The sequence below is a fragment of the Scyliorhinus canicula genome, chromosome 17 (genome assembly GCF_902713615.1).
Source record: "Scyliorhinus canicula chromosome 17, sScyCan1.1, whole genome shotgun sequence".
NCBI classification, from domain to species: Eukaryota; Metazoa; Chordata; class Chondrichthyes; order Carcharhiniformes; family Scyliorhinidae; genus Scyliorhinus; species Scyliorhinus canicula.
The window spans coordinates 116,932,706-116,954,589 of NC_052162.1; the positions used below are offsets into that span (position 1 = coordinate 116,932,706).

The following is a 21,884-nucleotide window of genomic DNA, read 5'->3' on the forward strand; positions in this document are numbered from 1 at the left end:
CTCTGAGTCTCAGAGCTCTGCAATCTTCACCATTTAGATAATAAGCTTTTTTATTCTTCTGGCCAACACGGACAATTTCACATTTTCCTACATTATTCTCCATTTGGCAGATCTTTTTCCCACTCACTTACCTATCTATATCCCTTTGTAATCTCCTTATGTCCTCTTCACAATTTACTTTCCTCCCTATGGGGGGCAGCACAAGTGGATAGCACTGTGCTTCACAGCGCCAGGGTCCCAGGTCGACTCCCCGCTGGGTCACTGTCTGTGCGGAGTCTGCATGTTCTCCCCATGTCTGCGTGGGTTTCCTCCGGGTACCTGGTTTCCTCCCACAGGTCCAAAGACATGGTGGTTAGGTGGATTGGCCATGATAAATTGCCCTTAGTGACCAAAAGAAGGTTAGATGTGGTTATTGGGATAGGGTAGAAGTGAAGGCTTAAGTGCGTTGGTGCAGACTTGATTGAGCCGAATGGCCTCCTGCACTGTGTGTTCTATCTTTGTATCAGAGAAGCAGGCCATTCAGCTCATCAAACCTACTCTCCCATTCAATACAATCATTCACTTCATTGCCTTTTTCCCCACACTATCCCCATCTCCTTTTGAAATGAAATGAAATCACTTATTGTCACAAGTAGGCTTCAATGAAGTTACTGTGAAAAGCCCCTAGTCGCCACATTCGGCACCTGTCCGGGAGGCTGTTATGGGAATCGAACCGTGCTGCTGGCCTGACTTGGTCTGCTTTTAAAGCCAGCGATTTAGCCCAGTGTGCTAAACCAGCCCCTTGTGTTATTGGGATTTAGAAACTCTGGTCAGTCGCTGCTTTAAACACACTCAATGACTGAGCTCCCCAGCCCTCTGGGTAGAGAATTCCAAAGATTCACAACCCTCTGAGTAAAGAAATGTCTCCTCCGAGGACCCGTCCTAAGTGGCTTCCCCCTTATTTGACATTGTGTCCCCTGGTTCCAGACTCTCCAACCAGGGAAACATCTCACCTGCACCAACCCTGTCTATTCCTTTATGGAATTTTGTAAGTTTCAATGAGATCACTTCTCATTATTTGAAACTCTAGAGAATACAGGTCAGGTTTCCCCAATCTCTCCTCAAAGGGCAGCCCTGCCATCCCCGAACAAGTCTGGTGAATGTTTGTTGCGCTCCCACTCTGGCCGATCAGGGCAGTAAAACTGTACACAGTCCTCCAGCTGCGGTCTGACCAAGGTTCTGCACAACAGGTACATTCTGGTCGGTCTCACCACTTTGCTTCCAGTGGGGGCTGATGCTCATTGAGCTTGGAGTGGACTGTTGCTGCTGAAATGGTCTACAAGAGATATGAAGGACATTTATTTGTCCTGGATAGTATTGGGGGAGGCGGTGGACCTCGTGGTATTGTTGCTGGATTAGTAATCCAGAGACCCAGGGTAATGCTCTGGGGTCCCAGGTTCAAAATCCCGTCAGGGCAGATGGTGAAATTTGAATTCAATAAAAATTTGGAATTAAAAGCCTAATGATGACCATGAACCATTTTGAACCCATCTGGTTCACTGATATCCCTCAAAGAAATCTGCCCATCCTTACCCAGTCTGGCCCACATGTGACTCCAGACCCACACAGATGCGGTTGACTAACTGTCCCCTCACTGAAATGACCCAGCATGTTTAAGGGCAATTATGAATGGGCAACAAATTCTGGCCCAGCCATCCCAAGAAATAACATTTTATCCACCACGACAGGTAGATCTAAAATAAATACATTTGTCTCTTGTGCCATATTGTCTTAGGCCAAAGTAGGTTTAATTTTATGGTTTTACCACAGGACTAATGCTGAATGAAAATCTCTGTTACATTTTATTGCAGGATTTCTTGTAGTTTAATTCTGTCAATGCTGGAGAAATTCTGTGTCTTAAATTGTGTTCACTTTTAAACTAGCAGCAAAGTAGTCACTTTCCTTCAAATTCTACAACAGATTTTCTCCATTGGTGTGGGTTTTATTCTCAGTTTCTGTAATGGTGTTGTGGTTATGTCATTTCTGTGACTTTTATTTCTTAGGAACATGTAATTTATGAATAGAAAATTGTATTTTGTAATGTGTGTCTTGTTCCTTAAATTTTCACACACCAATCAGCTTTATGGATTTATTTTCTGTGTTCAGTAGGAATTGCTGTATTAGTTTAGGTTTGTGTACCTTGTGTAATTTCAGTTATTTGTATTTAAGTAACTTGCTTTAGTCATCAGCAGTCACTAAGAAGTTACACATGACACCTGAAGATGTATCATCTCAGCATGGTGGCACAATGGTTGTTGTATCTTAGGATTTGAATCCAGTTTTGTTTAATTTACAGTTGCCAGTTGTTGTTGAGACATTGCTGAAACTCAGTAGAAATTCAAGTTAAAACTTGTCAGGTGCAAATAAGAATTGTTTTATTGAAGTTCATTGGTTACAACTTGAAAATGATTTAAAAGGTAGTTTGTAGACAATTTGATTTTCTTCAAAGAATTACAGGAATTATCTTCTGAGACAATAGCCTGAACACAACTTTAAAAGTCAACGGCTGAAGTCAAAGTATGAAAATGAAATAGGAATACAGAACTCTTTTCTAATTCTCTTCCTTTACTTTCTCTCTCTCTCTCTCTTTCTGTCTTGTTCTCTTTGTCTCTTTCCTGTCTCTTTCTCTCTGTCTCTTTCTGTCTTTCTTTCTTCTTGTCTTCTTGTCTTTCTGTCTTTCTGTCTTCTTGTCTAAAATGGTGGCCAAATCATCCATGGATATACTCTTTCATATCTGTCTTAAGCGATCCGATCACACCCCAATATAATCCTAATTGGTTTAAGCTATATTCAAAACACATTTGATTTGATAACAAGCCATCCATCCTCCCAATGCAACGCCACTTCCAATTGTTGCTTATCTGCAACAATTGAGACGTTAGTCATCTCATCATGCTATTATTCCGAAAATATAAATGAAACTATTTTGACACAGTCTAAAATGTTTCAGCTTGCATACGTTATGGAATGTGGTTCAGGCTGTTATCACAAGTGGCCAGAAATCAGAACAATGGAGCCTTTAATTATACCACCTTAAAACCCATGGGATTTCGCTGCTGCCCTTGAAAGAATGTGATGTTTTTATCAGTGGTTCTGTTTTTCCCAAACACATGTCTGAGTTTGGAAGTTGTATATTTCTTTCATTTTAAAACTAGGATTTAATATTTCTGTCTTAAACAGTCTTCTTACCTATATAAAGTGTATTTAAAATACCTGACTTCTACAATGGTTAGCACAGCCTCTTCACAGCGTCAGGGACCCGGGTTCAATTCTGGCTATGTGTCATTGTCTGTGTGGAGTTTGCACGTTGTCCCTGTGTCTGTGGGTTTCTTCTGGGCGCTCCAGTTTCCTCCAACAGTCCAAAGATGTGCAGGTTAGGGTAGGGAATGGGTCTAGGTCAGGGGTGGGCAAACTACGGCCCGCGGGCCGCATGCGGCCCGCCAAAGGTATTTCTGCGGCCCACCAAGTCATTAAAAAAAAAAAAAAAAATTTTTTTTTAAAAAATTTAAAAAAAAAAAATTTTTTTAAAAAAAAAAATTTTTTTTTTAAAAAGTTAATGGGGGGGGGGGCTGTTGGGTTACTTACTGGTATAGGGTGGATACGTTGACTTGAGTAGGGTGATCATTGCTCGACACAACGTCGAGGGCTGAAGGGCCTGTTCTGTGCTGTACTGTTCTATGTTCTATATGAGGCGCCCAGAATCATAACCGGGTGAAGTAATTATTTTACTTAATATACTATGCGGCCCTTTGTGAATTGTGAATTTCTGAATGTGGCCCTTGCACGGAAAAGTTTGCCCACCCCTGGTCTAGGTAGTGTGCTCTTTCAGAGGGCCGGTGCAGACTTGATGGGCTGAATGGCCTCTTTCTGCACTGTAGGGATTCAGTGGTTCTATGGTATCAGTTGGGATGATGAGCCTGACGAATATTAATCATGAGGAAGTGACACCACAATGAGAAAGTGACATCACACATCAGCAAGGTGACCGATATCCTTCAGAGTCCAATCAGACATTGATCGTGCCCCATTTAACCAATCAGGAACTGATCATGGGCTGCTTGGGCCAATCAGAACACTGGTTCACTACCATCAGACCATGTGTAGAGGTAATTGCTGGAAAGGGTTAATGAGCTACAATTCTCTGGAGCTCGACATGCAACACAACATGAAGTAAGAGGACAGACTTCAGTCAACAGGACAAGAGACATCGCCAAAGTCACCCAGAAGTCGAGAGCTGGTGATCCAGAGTGAAAGGACTGATCCACTGCCTTGGTTGAGTATTGTGATTGAATTGGCATGTCAATTAAAAGTAGAGGTGTCGGTTAAATCTAGGAAGGGATATATATATTATGTATTAGTTGAGTGCCTGGGTCTGTTATAAACACAGGACAGTGGGCAGCATGGTGGTGCCCTGCTGCCTCATGGCACTGTGGTTCCAGGTTTGATCCCAGCCCTGGGTCACTGTCTGTGTGGTGGTTTGCACATTTCTCCCCGTGTTTGTGTGGGTTTCGCCCCCACAACCCAAAGATCTGCAGGCTAGGTGGATTGGCCATGATAAATTGCCCCTGAATTGGAACAAATTCTAATTTTAAAAAAAAATAAACACAGGAGAGCTCATGAGCAAGTAGTCCAGGTCGTGTAGCACATTCTGGTGGGGACACCGGTCTGGAGAGGATGTGGTTTGCAGTTTGGGCATGAGAGGGAATTAAAAACATGAAGATGTGGGAAGGGGAAGAAACAGAGGGAGAGGGGAAGAGAGGGAGGGAGAAAAAAGAGAGGGAGAGATGAGAATAAGGTTGGACTTAAAGGCAGAAGTGAGGAAAGTTAAAAAGGAGGAGTAACCCTTCCCAGTCCAAATCCCAGTGGGGATCTTTTTAAATTTATACAGGCCCTACCAAGATTTGAGGGGAAGATGTAGAAACATTCTTCATGGCATTTGAGAAAATAGCAATTCAAATAGAGTTGACGAAGGAAGAGAGAGCATTCCTCATGCAAAGTAAACTGATGGGGAAGTGCAGGAAGTTTATACTTCCCTGTCAGAGGGGTTGTCTCACAGTTACAACAAGATAAAGACTATTCTGGGTGTATTTCAATTAGTTTTGGAGGCATTGAGGCAAAACCTTTGAATTTAAAGAAACAAACAAGGACAGATTGAAACTGAATTTGAAAAGGTTAAACAGGACAATTTTAATCAGTGGGTATGAGCATTGGGCGTTGAAACCAGCTATGGTGCTCTCAGTAAAATTATTCTCCCAGAAGAATTTAAGAATTCAATACCTTCTGTGATAAGAATCTACGTTGAAGACCAAAGGGGGATGACCGCTAGACAAGCAGCAATAATGGCTGACCATTATGAGCTGATCCATAAATGTAAATCTTTGTTCCGTCACCCCCATAATTTGGTTAAGGATAGGAAGTGGAAGAGTGAAAGGAAGAGAGGTAGCCAAGGTAAGGAATAGATTGCTGGGAATGCTCGGAGGTCGTCTCCTCAGACTAGGAAGGAAGGTGCTGAGCGTGGAGGTGAGACTCAAAGGTCTCAGTGTTACCGTTCCAATAAAGTGGGAAGCATTTGTACAGCCTGTTGGACGTTGTGAGGAAAGCCCATGGGACTTGTTGAGATTCATAAGGGGGATTCTGAAAAGGGATCAAAAGTGGAGAATAGCACAGAGCGGACAGTAGCTCTAAGTGGAATTAGGAGACCTGAGGTAAACTCTGCTGTGAAGCAGGTGTGGTGAATGAGGTCGATGAGACATATGCAGGCTTTGATCTGAGAGGAAGATCACCCCATTTTCATCAAATGATGGAGCCAAACCCAACATTATTTCAAGGGACACAGGTCCCACACAAACTCTCTCGCTGGAGAGGGATTTGTTTTTTCCTCTGGAGAGTTCAATGAAAGCTAAGGGATTGGATTCTCCGCTGTCGGGATTATCCGTTTCACCGGCAGCCCGGGGAATTCCCGATGGCGTGGGGCTGCCCACAATGGGAAACCCCATTGGCCGGTTGGCGAGATGAAGAATCCCGGGGGCCCCCTGCAACAGATTTCTGGTGAGGCGGGACGGAGAATCCTGCCCAAGGTATTGGTGAATGGGATAAGTGGAGATTATATCCCAGTTCCATTGTATAAAGTACAATTGGAGTGTGATTTATTGTCAGGACTTCTGGTTGTTAGAGTGGTTAAGAAGTTGCCTGTAGACAGAGTAGACTTACTTTGGGGGAATGATTTGGCAGTTGTGAAGGTTGCAGCTTCACCCATGATTGCAGAGAGTCTGAGGGAAGAAAAGGAGACAAAACAGTTCCAGGAACAGTTTCCAGATATTTTTCCATCATGTGTGGTGACCAGGGCAATGGCTAAACAAAGTTCATCGCCAGAGATTAAAGTCACGCCACAATCAGATGATAGAGCAGCCAAAACTATCCTTGAGAATGAGGATAATTGTGAGGAAGTATTTGATAGGACTTCATTAACTGACGCCCAGGAGGCTGACCCAGAGTTATGTAGATTCACACAGTTAGGTCTCATGGAAGTTGAGGCTGTAATGGTTCCAAAGTGTTTACACATTGAGAACGGAGTTCTGAGGAGGAAGTGGAGACATCCTTATATATCTGTGGTTGAGGAGTGGATTTTTGTTCATCAGATATCCCAAATATTGTGGGAAATACTGCAGGTAGCGCGAGATACCAACGGCAGGACTTGTGGAAATTCGGAAAACCCAGGTATCAGTCAACAGGTATTCTTCCTGGCCAGGACGGCAAAGAATGTAGTGCGATTCTCTCGAATTGGTCACACCTGTCAGGTGATAAGTAAACCACAACACAGGATTAAACCCGTGCCTTTAATACCCAGAGCAGTGTTTTAAGAACCGTTTATTCGGGTATTGGTGGGTTACATAGAACATAGAACACTACAGCGCAGTACGGGCCCTTCGGCCCTCGACGTTGCGCCGACCTGTGAAACCATCTGAAGCCTATCTGACCTACACTATAGAACATAGGATCGTTGTGTAAAATGAAGGCAGGGCTGAGCGGCCTCTCCCCTGTGCGAACTCGCTGATGTCTCTGCAGGTTGGATAATTGAGTGAATCCCTTCCTACACTGAGAGCAGGTGACCGGCCTCTCGCCAGTGTGAACTCGCTGGTGTGTCTGCAGGGTGGATGAATCACTGAATCTCTTCCCCACTGAGGGCAGGTGAATGGCCTCTCCCCTGTGTGAATTCGCTGGTGTGACTGCAGGCTGGATAACCGCGTGAATCTCTTCCACACTGAGTGCAAGTGAACGGTCTCTCCCCAGTGTGAACCCGTTTGGTGTATCTGTAGGTTGGATGACTGAATAAATCCCACCCCACACTGAGGGCAGGTGAACGGCTTCACCCCAGTGTGAACTCGCTGATGTCTCTGGAGGTTGGATGAATCACTGAATCCTTTCCCACACTGAGAACAGGTGAATAGTGTTTCCCCTGTGTGAACTCACTGGTGTGACTGCAGACTAAATGAGTGAATCCGTTCCCACACACAGAGCAGGTGAATGGTCTCTCCCCAGTATGAATGCGTCGATGAGTTTCCAGTGCAGATGGGACTCTGTATCCCTTCCCACAGTCCCCACATTTCCAAGGTTTCTCCATGTTTTGTTACTCCTTGTGTCTCTCCAGGTTTGCTGATCAGTTGAAGCCTCGTCCATACACAGAACACGTGTACAGTCTCTCCCCGCTGTGAATGGTGTGATGTTTATTCAAGCTGTGTAACTGGTTAAAGCTCTTTCCACAGTCAGTGCTCTGGAACACTCTCACTCGGGTGTGTGTGTGTCTCGGTGCTTTTCCACTCACACTGATGTTTAAAATCTTGTGAAGTCAACAGATCGGTAAACCATTCTCCCTCTAGATTCAAAGACAATGACATTTAGGACCCGATGAATTGAGTGAGTCTGTGAGACCGAGACATGATGTTTGAGATTTCTGTCTGTAATTCCTCCTCTTCTAATATCCTGTAAAACAGTTTGGAAAAGACATTGCAGTCAGCATAAGATTGAAATTCAGAACAGACAATTCTACTTACAATGGAACATTCTTCTTATGGTATGGAAACCAAAACAAATCGGACTTGCAGTCGGCCATTCGGCCCATCAAGCCTGCTCAAACATTCAATGAGATCATTGGCCGATCTACCTCAGCACCATTTTCCCACACTATCCCCCACATCCTTTGATATCTTCAATATCTAGAAACCTACGTATCTTTGTCTTGGAAAGACTTGATGACTGAGGCTCCACAGTCCTCTGGGGTAGAGAATTCCAAAGCTTCACAACATCCTCGAGTGAAGAAATCCCTCCTCATCTCAGCTTTGTTTCCATTTTCTCACCTGTTCCCCATAACCTTCTTCAATCAGAAATCTATCCAACTAATCCATAACATATTCAATGACCCTCGCCTTATAGTGATCCCTGTGGAAGAGAAATCCAGAGACTAACAACCATCTGATGGAAGAGATCATTGGAAATATATAACAGTTATTATACTATATTAAACAGCTAGAAATAATAACAAATGTGCTTTATTACAGAACTCTGAATAATCTATCGAATGTATACCATATAACACTAGACATATCATACGGGGTGGCACAGTAGCACAGTGTTGGCACTGTTGCTTCACAGCACCAGGGTCCCAGGTTTGATTCCCAGCTTGGGTCACTGTCTGTGTGGAGTCTGCACGTTCTCCCCGTGTCTGTGGGTTTCCTCCGGGTGCTCCAGTTTCCTCTCACCAGTCCCGAAAGACGTGTTTGTTAGGTGAATTGGACATTCTGAATTCACCCTAAGTGTACCCGAACAGGCACCGGACTGTGGCGACTAGGGGCTTTTCACAGTAACTTCATTGCAGTGATAATGTAAGCCTACTTGTGACAATAATAAAGATTATTATTATGATTATCTCTGTCTGATATTAATTTATTGTCACTTTAAATGTCAGCCATGTTGGGGAAATCAGAACTTTAATTGTGAACATTAGGAAAGAGCCCATCCTTTTAGCCAGACAAATAAATGTGTCAAGCTGAGGGAGCAAAGGATGTCAATGTCTTCAAGAGAGAGACAGACCTGGGCCAATCTTTCCAGAGTCTGCACCCTCCCTGGATTCACTTCCTTTCCCATCAGTTGTAACAAGTGACCAATTGAAGGTGAGAATGAGAAAATAAATGGAAAGGGGCAGAAAAGAAAGTGTTTTACTCACAGATGTTAGAGACAGGAGAACGTTTCAGTCTGTGTGAAGCTCAATCTTCAATCACTCCCATTGGCTACAGGACCAGAGTCCTTCTGGGCGTCCAACTCTTCCCATTGGTCAACGCCAATGCAGGACGGTCAGGTGGTGGGCACTCCCTCGCACATGCTCAGTTCCCCCTCTCCTTTGGACATGCGTAGTCGCTGGCCGGGTGGGGGAGGGGAGGCCGGCGAGCGGCTTCTCGCTCTGGCCGGAGACGTCAGCCGGTTGCTTGGAAACGTTGTCTCGAGAAGGGACAACAATGAGTGGGGCCCCGGCGGGGAGCCCGCGCCGAGCCTGCGCACTGCAATGCAGAGACGTCACCGCCGAGCAAAATGATTCCTATTGGCTGATTCAGGCTCTCACACAATGAAAGGTTCTGGTTTACCCAGCAGGTGGCTGACGTTTAAGGAGACAATAAATTAATATCGGCAGTGAACAGGCATCTGTCAATCAGCCTGAATCAGCACCTTCAGGAGAATTGGGAGAGTGAATATTAGATACAGCAGAGTGAGAATGGAGGGAGAGTGTGTGGGATGGAAATTTACACCTTTTGGGGAATGAGAGAGGAAAGAATGTTTCAGAGAAACTACAATTGTCTGTTCTGAATTTCTATCCTGTACTGACAGTGATACATTTTTAAAACTCCTTTTACAGGATATCAGAAGGAGAGGATTTGCAGACAGAAACCTCACACCAAACATCAGCTGCAGATCTGCTCTATTCATTAGCCTTTCATCGTTGGATAACCATTTGTCTATTCTGTCTGCTGCAGAAAATGTTATGAATCAATTTGACTGGAAGAGTACTGAGATACACACACATCTGAGTAATCGTGTTCCAGTGCACAGAATGGGGAAAGAGCTTTAATCAGTTATATAGCTTGAAGAAAACATAAAGAATTGGTGCAGGGAAAGACCAAACACGAGTTGTGTGTGGACAAGGCTTCAACAAATGAATTGAATGTTGAGAGGCAGAAAGACACCTGCAAGGAGAAACAATGGAAATATGGGGAATGTGGGAAAGGATTCATATCCCCTACTGAAGCTGGAAATTCACCAGTCCTGGTGGGTATTTTCATCCTATATTAAATTGTAAGTCATTGTTTTGTATTTACTTTATTTTTTCATGGATGTGGGCGTCGCTGGCTTGGCCAGCATTTATTGCCCATCCCTGAGGACATGTAAGAGACAACCGCATTACTGTGGGGCTGGCGTCACATGATCGCCAGACCAGTTAAGAATGACAGATTTCCTTCCCTAAAGGACATGAGTGAACCAGATGGGTTTTTACAACAATTGACAATGGCTTCATGGTCATCATTGGACTTTTAACTAAAGATTTTTATTTAATTCAAATTCCACCATCTGTCCTGGTGGGTTTCGAACCCAGGTCCCCAGAGCATCACCCTGGCTCTCTGGATTACTAAAACAGCGACAATACCACTACGCCACTGTCTCCACATAATGAGGGGAGGGACTTTGTTGATTTATTGTTTAAATATATAGTATTCTTTTAAATTTTTAAATTTAAAGGGTTTACTCATGGCAGGAGAGCACAAAGCCATGGTTTGGTCCTCTTGCTCCATGTGGGAATCCAGGTGCATTTCCAGTTCCCGGGACCAGCATTGTGTGCAGGAAGTGTGTCCAGCTGCAGCTCTTGGAAGCTCGGGTTTCAGAGCTGGAACGGCGGCTGTGGAGCATCCACGAGTCTGAGAGCATCGTGAGGCATGTTCAGAGAGGTGGTCACACCGCAGCTGAAGGAACTTGAGGAAGGAAGGGAATGGGTGACCGCCAGGCAGTCCAAGAGAAAGAGGCGGGTATTTCAGGAGTCTCCTGGGGTCCCGCTCGCTAATCGGTATTCCATTTTGGAGGCTGATAAGGCTGGTTCCTCCGGGGAGTATGAACAGAGGCAAGTTTCTGGCACCACAAGCAGCCTGTCTGTACAGGAGAGGGGAAAGAGAGGAAGAGCAATAACAATAGGGCATCCTTTGTATCTGGAAAATCACAGATATGTCAACCAGTATTTTAATCAAAGTTCTACCCAGGTGTCTTTTAATAGTGAGGAGAAAAATGGACAAAATACAATCTTTATTGAACAAAGTTAATCCGTAAATTAACCCAAGTTTGTATACAAGAAATATCCAGGATTCGGCTATACTACCCCCAAAGGTGGCTGGATTGAACTGTAGATCCAATCCTCCAGCCTCTCTGGTCCATCATCACTAAGTTAGTCTCAATGGCAGCTTCCTCCCTCCTTCCTTCTCAGGTCAGTCTGGGGTTGGTCAGGGTCATCTCCAACATCAGGTTTTCACTGCTGGTGTGCTTTGGACATCTATTTTCATCCTCCTTCCTCCCCGCCTTTTCCAGAAACTACTCTGGCTTCTGGCCAATGAGCTCTCGGGAGAGGGTCACAACAGCCAATGGGTTTCTTGATGTCTGCTTGACAGGACACTGGGCCCCGCCCCCAGGTGTCCACCTCTGTGGTGTCTGCTGGCACATAACCTGTTTTCCTGGGTGCACAAGAGTCTGGCTCGATCTGGGACACTGACAATGGGCTTGTGCAATGAATAGAGTGCAATGATCTGTTGATGGCGAGTTGGTAGGGCAGTTCCAGACATGTCGGAGTCTGTATATTCGAACTTGACCAAGTTCGAATTCCCAGCAGGCCATTTGCTGGTGCTGACTCGTTTAACTTAAAGTGTCCATTTCTTTAATTTCGGATATCCAATTTTAATGGAGCTTAAAACTAGGCCGGCTATGTTACCACAGTCCCTCCTTTTGATTCAGTGAGCATCAGTGAACATTTAAGGGTCAATAAATTAATATCGGCCAGAGATAGGTCGAGAGTTGTTATATGGTACAGTTTAGATATATTATTTATGGTTCTGTACAGTACATATAATTTTTATTTCTCGTATTGTAATATTGAACTATAACTACGTCATATATTTTCAGTAATCTGTTACCTCAGAGGGTTGTTAATCTCGGGATTTCTCTTCCTCAGGGGCCAGTGGAGTCTGGAGGTCATTGAATATATTCAAGGATGAGTTAGACAAATTTCTTTTTTTAATTTGAAGTACCCAGTCTTTTTTTTCCCTTTGGACATGTGCAGTTCCGGGCCATCTGCCCGCATGGCAGATGGAGCGAATTCTCCAGCATGGGGGATATTGGGAGCTGCGGCCGCCATGACCCGTCCGTAGCACAGTCTCCACCTCCTGGACTGGGATGAAAAGTGGAGGGGTGGGCATTGACCACAACCTTACACGAAGCACATGTGGATAGTCACTGGATTGGATTTTGACTCTTGCCCACCCTGACCAAAACATTTTTGAACTTAAAAGTACCCAATTCATTTTTTATCCAATTAAACGTCAATTTAGTTTGGCCGATCCACCTACACGGCATATCTTTGGGTTGTGGATATGGGACCCACGGAGACACGAGGTGAATGTGCAGATTCATGAGCCGGAGCCGGAATCAAACCTCGGCGCCGTGAAGTTAGACAGATTTCCGATTGACGAGGGAGTTGAGAGTCATGGGGAACAGGTCGGAAAATTAAGTGAAAGTGAAGATGAGGAGTGAATTCTTCTTTCGAGGATGCGGTGAAGCTTTGGAATTCTCTACTCCAGACGTCTGTCAGCAAGTATTTTCCATTTCGCGATTGATAGGTTTCGAGATAGTGAAGATTGATGGAACCATCAATTCACCAGACACGTGCTTTAAGATACGAACAGTGGTTTTAATCTACTTACAACAGATCCAGCCTGTTCCGCGTTGAACTCTCGATGAACTGAATGACTGGCTCTGAGCATTGGTATTTATACAGCAGTCCAGGGGGTGGAGCCCTGTACAAACTCCTAAACATTCCCAGCGCTACTCCCCCTAGTGGTCGGGCAACGCAACTGCACTTACAAATGCATGGTCTCATGTATATACAATACAGTGTGAATTACGGAGTTACATTCACCACATTCACCCCCTACAAAATAATCAAGTCCAGCGGGGGTGGTGATTCATAAATTGAGTCTGTCCGGTGGTCGAACTGTCCGCTGCGATCTGCGGAGCACCGGGGTTGCAGCCTCCTGCGGTGGCTGGACGGGTGTTGTGGGTTGGGGTACGATGGCGGACTCCAGGGAAGATCTCGTCCAAGCTCCATACACGTCTGGTTGGACTGGGGGCGCTGGGGGTTAGCTGGTGCGGGTGCGCGGTACAGGTGGAGCGAACTAGTGGGCTCGGGAGCGCGAGGGGGCGGCTGGGTGGGGTCTAGGGTGAGGGGTGCATCTGTAGTGATAGAGGGGATGCTGGATCCGGCGGGTGCAAGGTCCCGGAGGGATACGGTGTCCTGACACCGTCAGGGAACTCGACAAAGGCGTACTGGGGGTTGGAGTGAAGCAGGCGCACCTTCTCTACAAGGGGGTCGGTTTTGTGCGCCCTGACGTGCTTCCTGAGGAGTACAGGGCCCGGTTTCTTCAGCCATGCCGTGAGAGAGAACCCCGTGGTAGTGCCCCTGGAAAAACTAAAGAGCCGCTCGTGAGGGGTCTGATTGGTCGCTGTGCATAAGAGGGACCTGATAGCGTGGAGCGCATCTGGGAGGACTTCCTGCCAATGGGAGACTTGGAGATTCCTGGACCGGAGGGTCAGTAGGACGGTCTTCCAGACCGTCGCGTTCTCCCTCTCCACCTGCCCGTTCCCCCTGTGGTTGTAGCTGGTAGTCCTGCTCGAGGCGATGCCCTTGTCGACCAGGTACTGACGCAGTTCGTCGCTCATGAAGGACGAACCCCGGTCGCTGTGCACGTAGCTGGGGAAACCAAATAGGGTGAAGATACTGTGCAGGGCCCTAATGACTGTGTGGGAGGTCATATTGGGGCACGGGATAGCAAATGGGAAGCGGGAGAACTCATCTATGGCATTTAAGAAGTAAACGTTCCTGTTAGTTGAGGGGAGTGGCCCTTTGAAATCGACCGCGAGGCGTTCAAAGGGCCTAGAAGCCTTGACCAGGTGGGCCCTGTCTGGTCTATAGAAGTGCGGTTTGCACAGATCGGGCAGTCTCTGGTGACGGCTTTTACCTCCTCAGTGGAGAAAGGCAGATTTCGAGCTTTGATGGAGTGGGCGAGCCGGGTGACCCCCGGGTGGCAGAGGTCGTTGGGCAATCTGGTTTACCATGTCTGCAATCCTGGGGAGGGGATACGCGTCAAGGAGCGTAAATCTATTTATGGTCTGACTATAGTCGACAACCATACGGAATTTTTCTCCGGTCTTGACGACCACCACCTGAGCTCTCCAGGGGCTGTTGCTGGCCTCTATGATCCCCTCACTGAGAAGCCTTCGGACCTCCGATCGGATGAACACCCTATCCTCCAGGCTGTACTGCCTGCTGCGAGTGGCTACGGGTTTACAGTCCGGGGTGAGGTTGGCAAAGAGAGGAGGGGGGAGATTCGCAACGTGGCTAGGCTGCAGATAGTGAGTGGGGCCAGGGGTCCGCCGAAACTGAGGGTGAGACTCTTGAGATTACATTGGAAATCAAGGCCTAATAAGAGTGGGGCGCAGAGTTCGGGCAGGACGTAGAGCTGGAATTTGGCATAGCTAGCGCCTTGGATCTGGACAGAGTGGGAGCCCGAAGCGAGGGAGATAGTTTGCTGCGCGGGGAAAACGGGGAGCGAACAGCGTCTTACCAGATCTGGGTGTATGAAGCTCTCAGTGCTCCCGGAGTCGAAAAGGCACGGCGTGCTGTACCCGTTAATTTGGACCATCGCCATCGAGTTTCGCAGATGCTTCGGGCGCGATTGATCCAGGGTGACTGCGCTGAGTTGCGGGTCGTCGGCGGCTCGATCAGCTGTGCTGGAGTGGCCCCGTGATGACTGCCCTCTGAGTTCGTAGTCGTCGAGGTGAGTTTCAGAGTTTGAAGGGGATGGATCCCAAGATGGCCGCCCCCATGAGTCGCACATGGCCAGCCGCATGGAGGAGGATTGCCAAGATGGCCGCCCCCATGAGTCGCACATGGCCGGCCGCATGGAGGAGGATTGCCAAGATGGCTGCCCTCATGAGTCGCACATGTCGGGCGGGGGCGGAGTCGGCATACAGGCTGCAGCATTTCGGGGCCTGTGGGCCTGTGAATTCAGGGAACGAGTGCTTTGAGCCGTGGGAGGGTTAGAGGCTGGGGCTTTCATCGCTAGAAACACTCTGGCATAGTGTCCTTTTCACCTGCAGCTGCTGCAGGTCGCGTTGCGGGCTGGGCAGTGCTGACGCGAGTGCTGATCCTGGCCGCAAAAGTGGCAGGCTGGAGCAGCATTGTGGCTGGGTGGCCGCGTGGCGCAGGCCTGGGGGAGTCGCTGGTCGGGGGCCCATGACGGGGTCGCGGGGTCTGCGGGGAACGAGGTGAGGCTGCGGAAGGGGACCTCCATAGTGGTAGCAAGTTCAACAGTCGCTTCAAGATTTAGGGCCCCCTTTTCCAGCAGTTGTTGGCGCACGTAATTTGACCTAAGGCCTGCAACAAGGTATCGCGTACAGCAAGTTCTCTATGTTCTGCCGCAGTAACCGCCTGGTAATTACAGTCACTAGATAAAGTTTTAAGCTCTCTCAGGAATTCTGCGAGCGGTTCCATAGGCCGCTGGCGGCGAGTAGTAAACACGTGTCGCGCGTAGACCTCATTTACAGGCCTTACATACGTTTTGTCGAGTAGCGCTAGGGCCTCAGTATACGAACCGGCGCAGTTTAGTTGAGTAGAGATTCTGTGGCTCACCCTCGCGTGCAGTAGGCTCAGTTTCTGCTCCTCTGTTGTTTAGGCTGTGCTTGCTTCCGCCAGGTAGGCTTTAAAACACCGCAGCCAATGAGAAAAAAATTCTTTTGCCTCTGCATCCTGTGGGTCGAGTTCCAGTCGCTCAGGCTTGAGGGCTGATCCCATGATTGATCCTGACTGTTTCTTAAGTCGATTAAATTGATGGAACCATCAATTCACTAGACATGTGCTTTAAGATATGAACAGTGGTTTTAATTACTTATAACAGAGCCAGCCTGTTCCGCGTTGAACTCTCGATGAACTGAATGACTGGCTCTGAGCATTGGTATTTATACAGCAGTCCAGGGGGAGGAGTCATGGGCGGAGCCAAGGGTGGAGCCCTGTACAAACTCCTAAGCATTCCCAGCGCTACTCCCCCTAGTGGTCGGGCAACGCAACTGCGCTTACAAATGCATGGTCTCATGTATATACAGCACAGTGTGAATTACGGAGTTACATTCACCACAAAGATATCAAGGGAAATGGGAGATAGTGTGGGTAAATAGTGTTGAGATCGGCAATTGAGCTCAACAAAGGGTTCAGCAAGTTTAATGGGCCAAATGGCTGACTGCAGCTCCTATTTGTTATGGTCACTGTGTCCAGGACAGGAAGCAGTGAGCAGGGATCTGTCAATCAGCCTGAATCCGCACCTTCAGGAGAATTGGGAGGGTGAATATTAGATACAGCAGAGTGAGAATGGAGGGAGAGTGTGTGGGATGGAGATTTACAGCTTTTGGGAAGAGAGAGGGAAGAATGTTCCATCGGAAGCAGAATTGTCTGTTTTGAATTCCTGTCCTGTACTGACAGTGATGACTTTTGTCAATTGTTTTTCCAGGATATTAGAAGAGGAGGAATTACAGACAGATATCTCAAATGTCACGTCTTGATCTGACAGAATCACTTGATTCCTTGGGACACAGAAACAGGTGAGAGTGTTCCAGAGCACTGACTGTGGAAAGAGCTTCAACCAGTTACACTGTCTGAAAAAAACATTGCACCATTCACAGCAGGGAGGGACTGTACACGTGTTCTGTGTGTGGGGAAGGTTTCAATTGTCCAACCTGGAGTGACACAAGGAGAACCAAAACATGGAGAAACCGTGGAAATGTGGGGATTGTGGGAAGAGATTCAGTGCCCGATCTAAGCTGGAGTTTCATCGACGCATTCACACTGGGGAGAGGCCGTTCAGCTGCTCTGTGTGTGAGAAGGGATTTGTTCAGTTATATGGCCTGAAAACACACCAGCGAATTCACACTGGGGAGAAACCGTTCACCTGCTCTCAGTGTGGGAAGGGATTCGTTCAGTTATCCGGCCTGAAGACACACCAGCGAGTTCACACTGGGGAGAAACCGTTCACCTGCTCTCAGTGTGGGAAGGGATTCGTTCAGTTATCCGGCCTGAAGACACACCAGCGAGTTCACACTGGGGAGAAACCGTTCACCTGCTCTCAGTGTGGGAAGGGATTCGGTGATTCCTCCAACCTGTGGACACACCAGCGAGTTCATACTGGGGAGAAACCGTTCACCTGCTCTCGGTGTGGGAAGGGATTCAGTCAATTATCCCAAAAGCAGACACACCAGCGAGTTCACACTGGGGAAAGGCCGTTCACCTGCTCTCAGTGTGGGAAGGGATTCACTCGGTTATCCCACCTGCAGACACACCAGCGAGTTCACACTGGGGAAAGGCCGTTCACCTGCTCTCAGTGTGGGAAGGGATTCAGTCATTTATCCAACCTGCGGACACACCAGCGAGTTCACACTGGGGAGAAGCCATTCACCTGCTCTCAGTGTGAAAAGAGATTCACTCAGTTGTCCAACCTGCAGACACACCAGCGAGTTCACACTGGGGAGCGGCCGTTCACCTGCTCTCAGTGTGGGATGGGATTCACTCGGTTATCCACCCGGCAGAGACATCAACGAGTTCACACTGGGGAAAGGCCGTTCACCTGCTCTCAGTGTGGGAAGGGATTCACTCAGTTATCCAGCCTGCAGAGACATCAACAAGTTCACACTGGGAAACCGCGTCCGTTCAGCTGCTCTCAGTGTGGAAAGGGATTTTTTCAATTATCCACCCTGAAGAAACATCAGAGGGCTCACACTGGGGAGATGCCGTTCACCTGCTCTCAGTGTGGGAAAGGATTCAGTTACTCATCCAGCCTGCAGACACACCAGCGAGTTCACACTGGGGAGAGGCCGTTCACCTGCTCTCAGTGTGAGAAAGGATTCAGTTGCTCATCCCACCTGCAGAGACACCAGCGAGTTCACACTGGGGAAACGCCGTTCACCTGCTCTCAGTGTGGGAAAGGATTCAGTTGCTCATCCAGCCTGCAGAGACACCAGCGAGTTCACTCTTGGAAGAGGCCGTTCACCTGCTCTGTGTGTGGGAAGGAATTCTGTGTTTCCTGGCAGTTACTCAGTCACGAACAACTTCACAAGTGATAATGGGGTGGATTCTGCTGTTACTGTTTCTGCTTCAGTTACATCCAGGACGGCATTTTGTTCATTCTGACAGTTGGTGTTGGAGGGAATTAAAGTTGAGTCCTGGAGACTGTGTTGAACTTCAAGGAAAAGTCTTTGTTTCACATGTATGTGGACATACAGAGGCTCGGGCCTGAATGCTGCAGGTCCCAACGAGTCTCTCTCTCCCCCATTGTACATTGCAATGACCAGTTGTACTGTCCGATGTCGTATTGATATGTTAATTGTTTTTACAGAGTACAGATAGTTGGATAAATGTAAAACTTAATATTAACATTGATTTGTTTTGGCAGCACCATGGCGCAGTGGGTTACCCCTGTTGCCTCACGGCGCCGAGGTCCCAGGTTCGATCCCGGCTCTGGGTCACTGTCCGTGTGGAGTTTGCACATTCTCTCCGTGTCTGCGTGGGTTTCGCCCCCACAACCCAAAGATATGCAGGCTAGGTGGATTGGCCATGTTAAATTGTCCCTTAATTGGAAACTTTAAATTGGGTACACTAAATTTATTTTTTTTAAAAACATAGATTTTTTGTTTTATTGAATACTGGATGGTCCGTATAATCACATTAAGTACAGAAATTATTTGAAACAAACCTGATAATTGCATCTCCGGCCGATTCTTGGCCCCCATTTAGCATTTCAAAGGGTTGTTCTAACTGTGATGTGGTGTTAACGGCCTCCCCTCCATGTTCATCCGAAGATAACCATCTTTTTGGTTTTCTGAGCAGTCTGTCTGTCTCAGTGCAGTTTCCCTGATTATTTTGCTAATTCAAATGGGTTTTTCAGACTTTTGCCATTGTGGGTGTAGATGGCCTGTGTTGATTACTGCCTGCCTGGATGTCTGAATTAACCGTCCCTATTCTCTAGTGAGGTATGACTTGCCTTTGTGCGTTTGTACATTTATCACATGATTAAACGGAGATGTGAATGGACATGTGAATAAATATACATATAGAAAAACATGGGCCCCGATATTTTCCCACAACAGGCCCCCCTGGATCAAAAATAGACCCAAGATTGCCATGAACCGATAACTGTCGTGGTGCACCCCGCTTGTGTAATAAACTATACCTTGTGGATATCGTTGCCGATCCTCATGGAAGCTCTCCTTCCTCGATCATAATTGAGGACACGGTGCTGGATCCTTCAGGTGGCCTGGCCTCCAGATCACGGAAAGTGTCCTCAACCACCCGCTGTGAGTAACAGCCATTAACCTTTTCCCTTCCCGCTGTCATATGCGAACACCTTTAAGAAATAGGTGTTTATTGAATAGCTGTAGTAGGTGTACCTTTATGAAATGGGTGTTTGTCAGATAGCTGCAGTGATGTCAGAGTGTGGGTGGAGCTGGGCTGTCTGTCTTACACTTTCGTTTTTGAGCAGGCAGCTACAGTATATTTTAGTTTCCTTTTGAGAGCCGGATAGCCGCAGGAAAAGCAAACATCTGTATAAGGCTCTATCTCTGCAATCTAAAGACTGTCACTAGATCATTTGAGGATTTCAAAGTGATAACTGCTCTCAGTAGTGAATTTAAATCTGATCTCTGTGTTGAAAAGGGTCTTTTGTCTTATGGATGTTGTAAGGAAAGACTAAGGGTTACTTATAGAGTACAGTATTCTTTCGGGGGAGTATTTTAGTTGATGGTTGCTAAGCTGTTTATTGTCTGTGTTTAAAAATGTTAATGGGATTCATAGAATAAACATTGTTTTTGTTTTAAAATACTCTTAGTTCTCTGTTGCACCACACCTGTAAAGTGGGCCCTTGTACTCCCCATAACCACACTCTATTAAAAGTTGTGGGTCAGGTGAACTCCATGATACACTTTGGGGTTCTCTAAACCCTGGCCCATAAGAAATTGGGAGCTCGAGGGGGATAAAAATCTATCTATTGGGTTGACTTTGTGAACTTAAAGACAGTGAGGGGTGAGCATATTGTGGTTGTTTTTCAGGTGTGGTATACCAGTTTAAGTAGGAGTGTGTTGTGCACAATGGCTCTTTCAGAGGTTCTGAAATTTTTGGAGGTGGAGACGGTCACACGCAGTACCTTACGAACAGAGACTAAAAATAGGCTTTTAGATTTCCCAAAAACATTGCAGTTAACATTACCTGACAGAATACAAAAAGAAACGGTACTTAAATTGCCTGAGATACAGTCTGACTCATTAGAAATGGCAAAAAGTCAGTTTCAAATCAAGCAACTTGAACATGAAAAAGAATTAAAGCTGCTTGAATACGCAATGAGAGAAAAAGAAAGAGAAAAGGAGATACAGATCATGGAAAAACAAAGAGAGAGATGAAAGGGAAAAAGAGAGAGAGTTTGAACTTAGAAAAAGGCCATGAAAATCTGGGGACAGTGGAGACGGCATCGGGGGGAAACAGGGGGCTCGATGGAGGCTCCACTGGGTGGCAACCATCGGTTCATCCCGGGGAACACGGATGGGGGATTCAGGGGATGGCAAAGGGCGGGCATCAGCAAATTGAGGGACCTGTTTATTGGCAGGGAGGTTTGCGGGCCTGGGGGAACTGGAAGATAAATTTGGCCTTCCCCAGGGGAACATGTTCAGATACCTGTAGGTAAAGGCGTTTGCTAGGCGACAGGTAGAGGGATTCCCTTTGCTGCCCTCGCAGGGGACGATGGACAGAGTGCTTTCGGGGGTGTGGGTAGGAGAGGGGAAGGTGTCTGACATCTATAAGGTAATGCAGGAGGTGAAGGAGTCGTCAGTGGAGGAGCTGAAGGCTAAATGGGAGGAGGAACTCGGGGAGCAGATAGAGGACGGGACTTGGGCGGAGGCCTTGGAGAGAGTCAACTCCTCCTCCTCATGTGCGAGGCTTAGTCTCATCCAATTTAAGGTGCTGCACCGGGCCCACATGTCCGGGACTAGGATGAGTAGGTTCTTCGGGGGTGAGGACAGGTGCACCAGATGTTCGGGGAGTCCTGCGAACCACGCCCATATGTTTTGGGCATGCCCAGCACTGGAAGAATTCTGGAAGGGGGTGGCGGGGACGGTGTCGAGGGTGGTTGGATCCAGGGTCAAACCAGGGTGGGGACTCGCGATTTTTGGGGTTGGGGTAGAGCCGGGAGTGCAGGAGGCGAAAGAGGCCGGTGTCCTGGCCTTTGCGTCCCTAGTAGCCCGTCGAAGGATTCTGTTACAATGGAAGGATGCAAGGCCCCCAAGCGTGGAGACCTGGATCAGTGACATGGCGGGATTTATAAAATTGGAAAAGGTCAAATTTGCCCTGAGAGGATCAATACAAGGGTTCTATAAACGATGGCAGCCTTTTCTGGACTTCCTGGCTCAGAGATAGGTAACTGGGTCAATAGCAGCAGCAACCCGGGGGGGGGGGGGGG

At 47.2% G+C, this 21,884-nt stretch overlaps 1 protein-coding gene across 5 annotated transcripts in view; it reads left to right on the top strand.

The window, feature by feature from the left end:
• Positions 1–18,961, top strand: part of LOC119951358 (zinc finger protein 229-like) — a 394,086-nt gene extending 375,125 nt beyond the window's left edge. For 2 of the 5 annotated variants that reach the window (XM_038774501.1, XM_038774499.1), the window contains exon 3: positions 16,899–18,961. In XM_038774501.1, coding sequence (XP_038630429.1) covers positions 17,152–18,501 — 1,350 coding nt within the window. In that variant the 5' untranslated portion in view covers positions 16,899–17,151 and the 3' untranslated portion in view covers positions 18,502–18,961. Of the gene's footprint in view, positions 1–9,429; positions 10,354–12,292; positions 12,409–16,898 lie in introns of those variants that run through there. The other 3 variants (XM_038774497.1, XM_038774498.1, XR_005457595.1) reach the window with 3 other exon arrangements.
• The last annotated feature ends 2,923 nt before the right edge of the window (positions 18,962–21,884 follow it).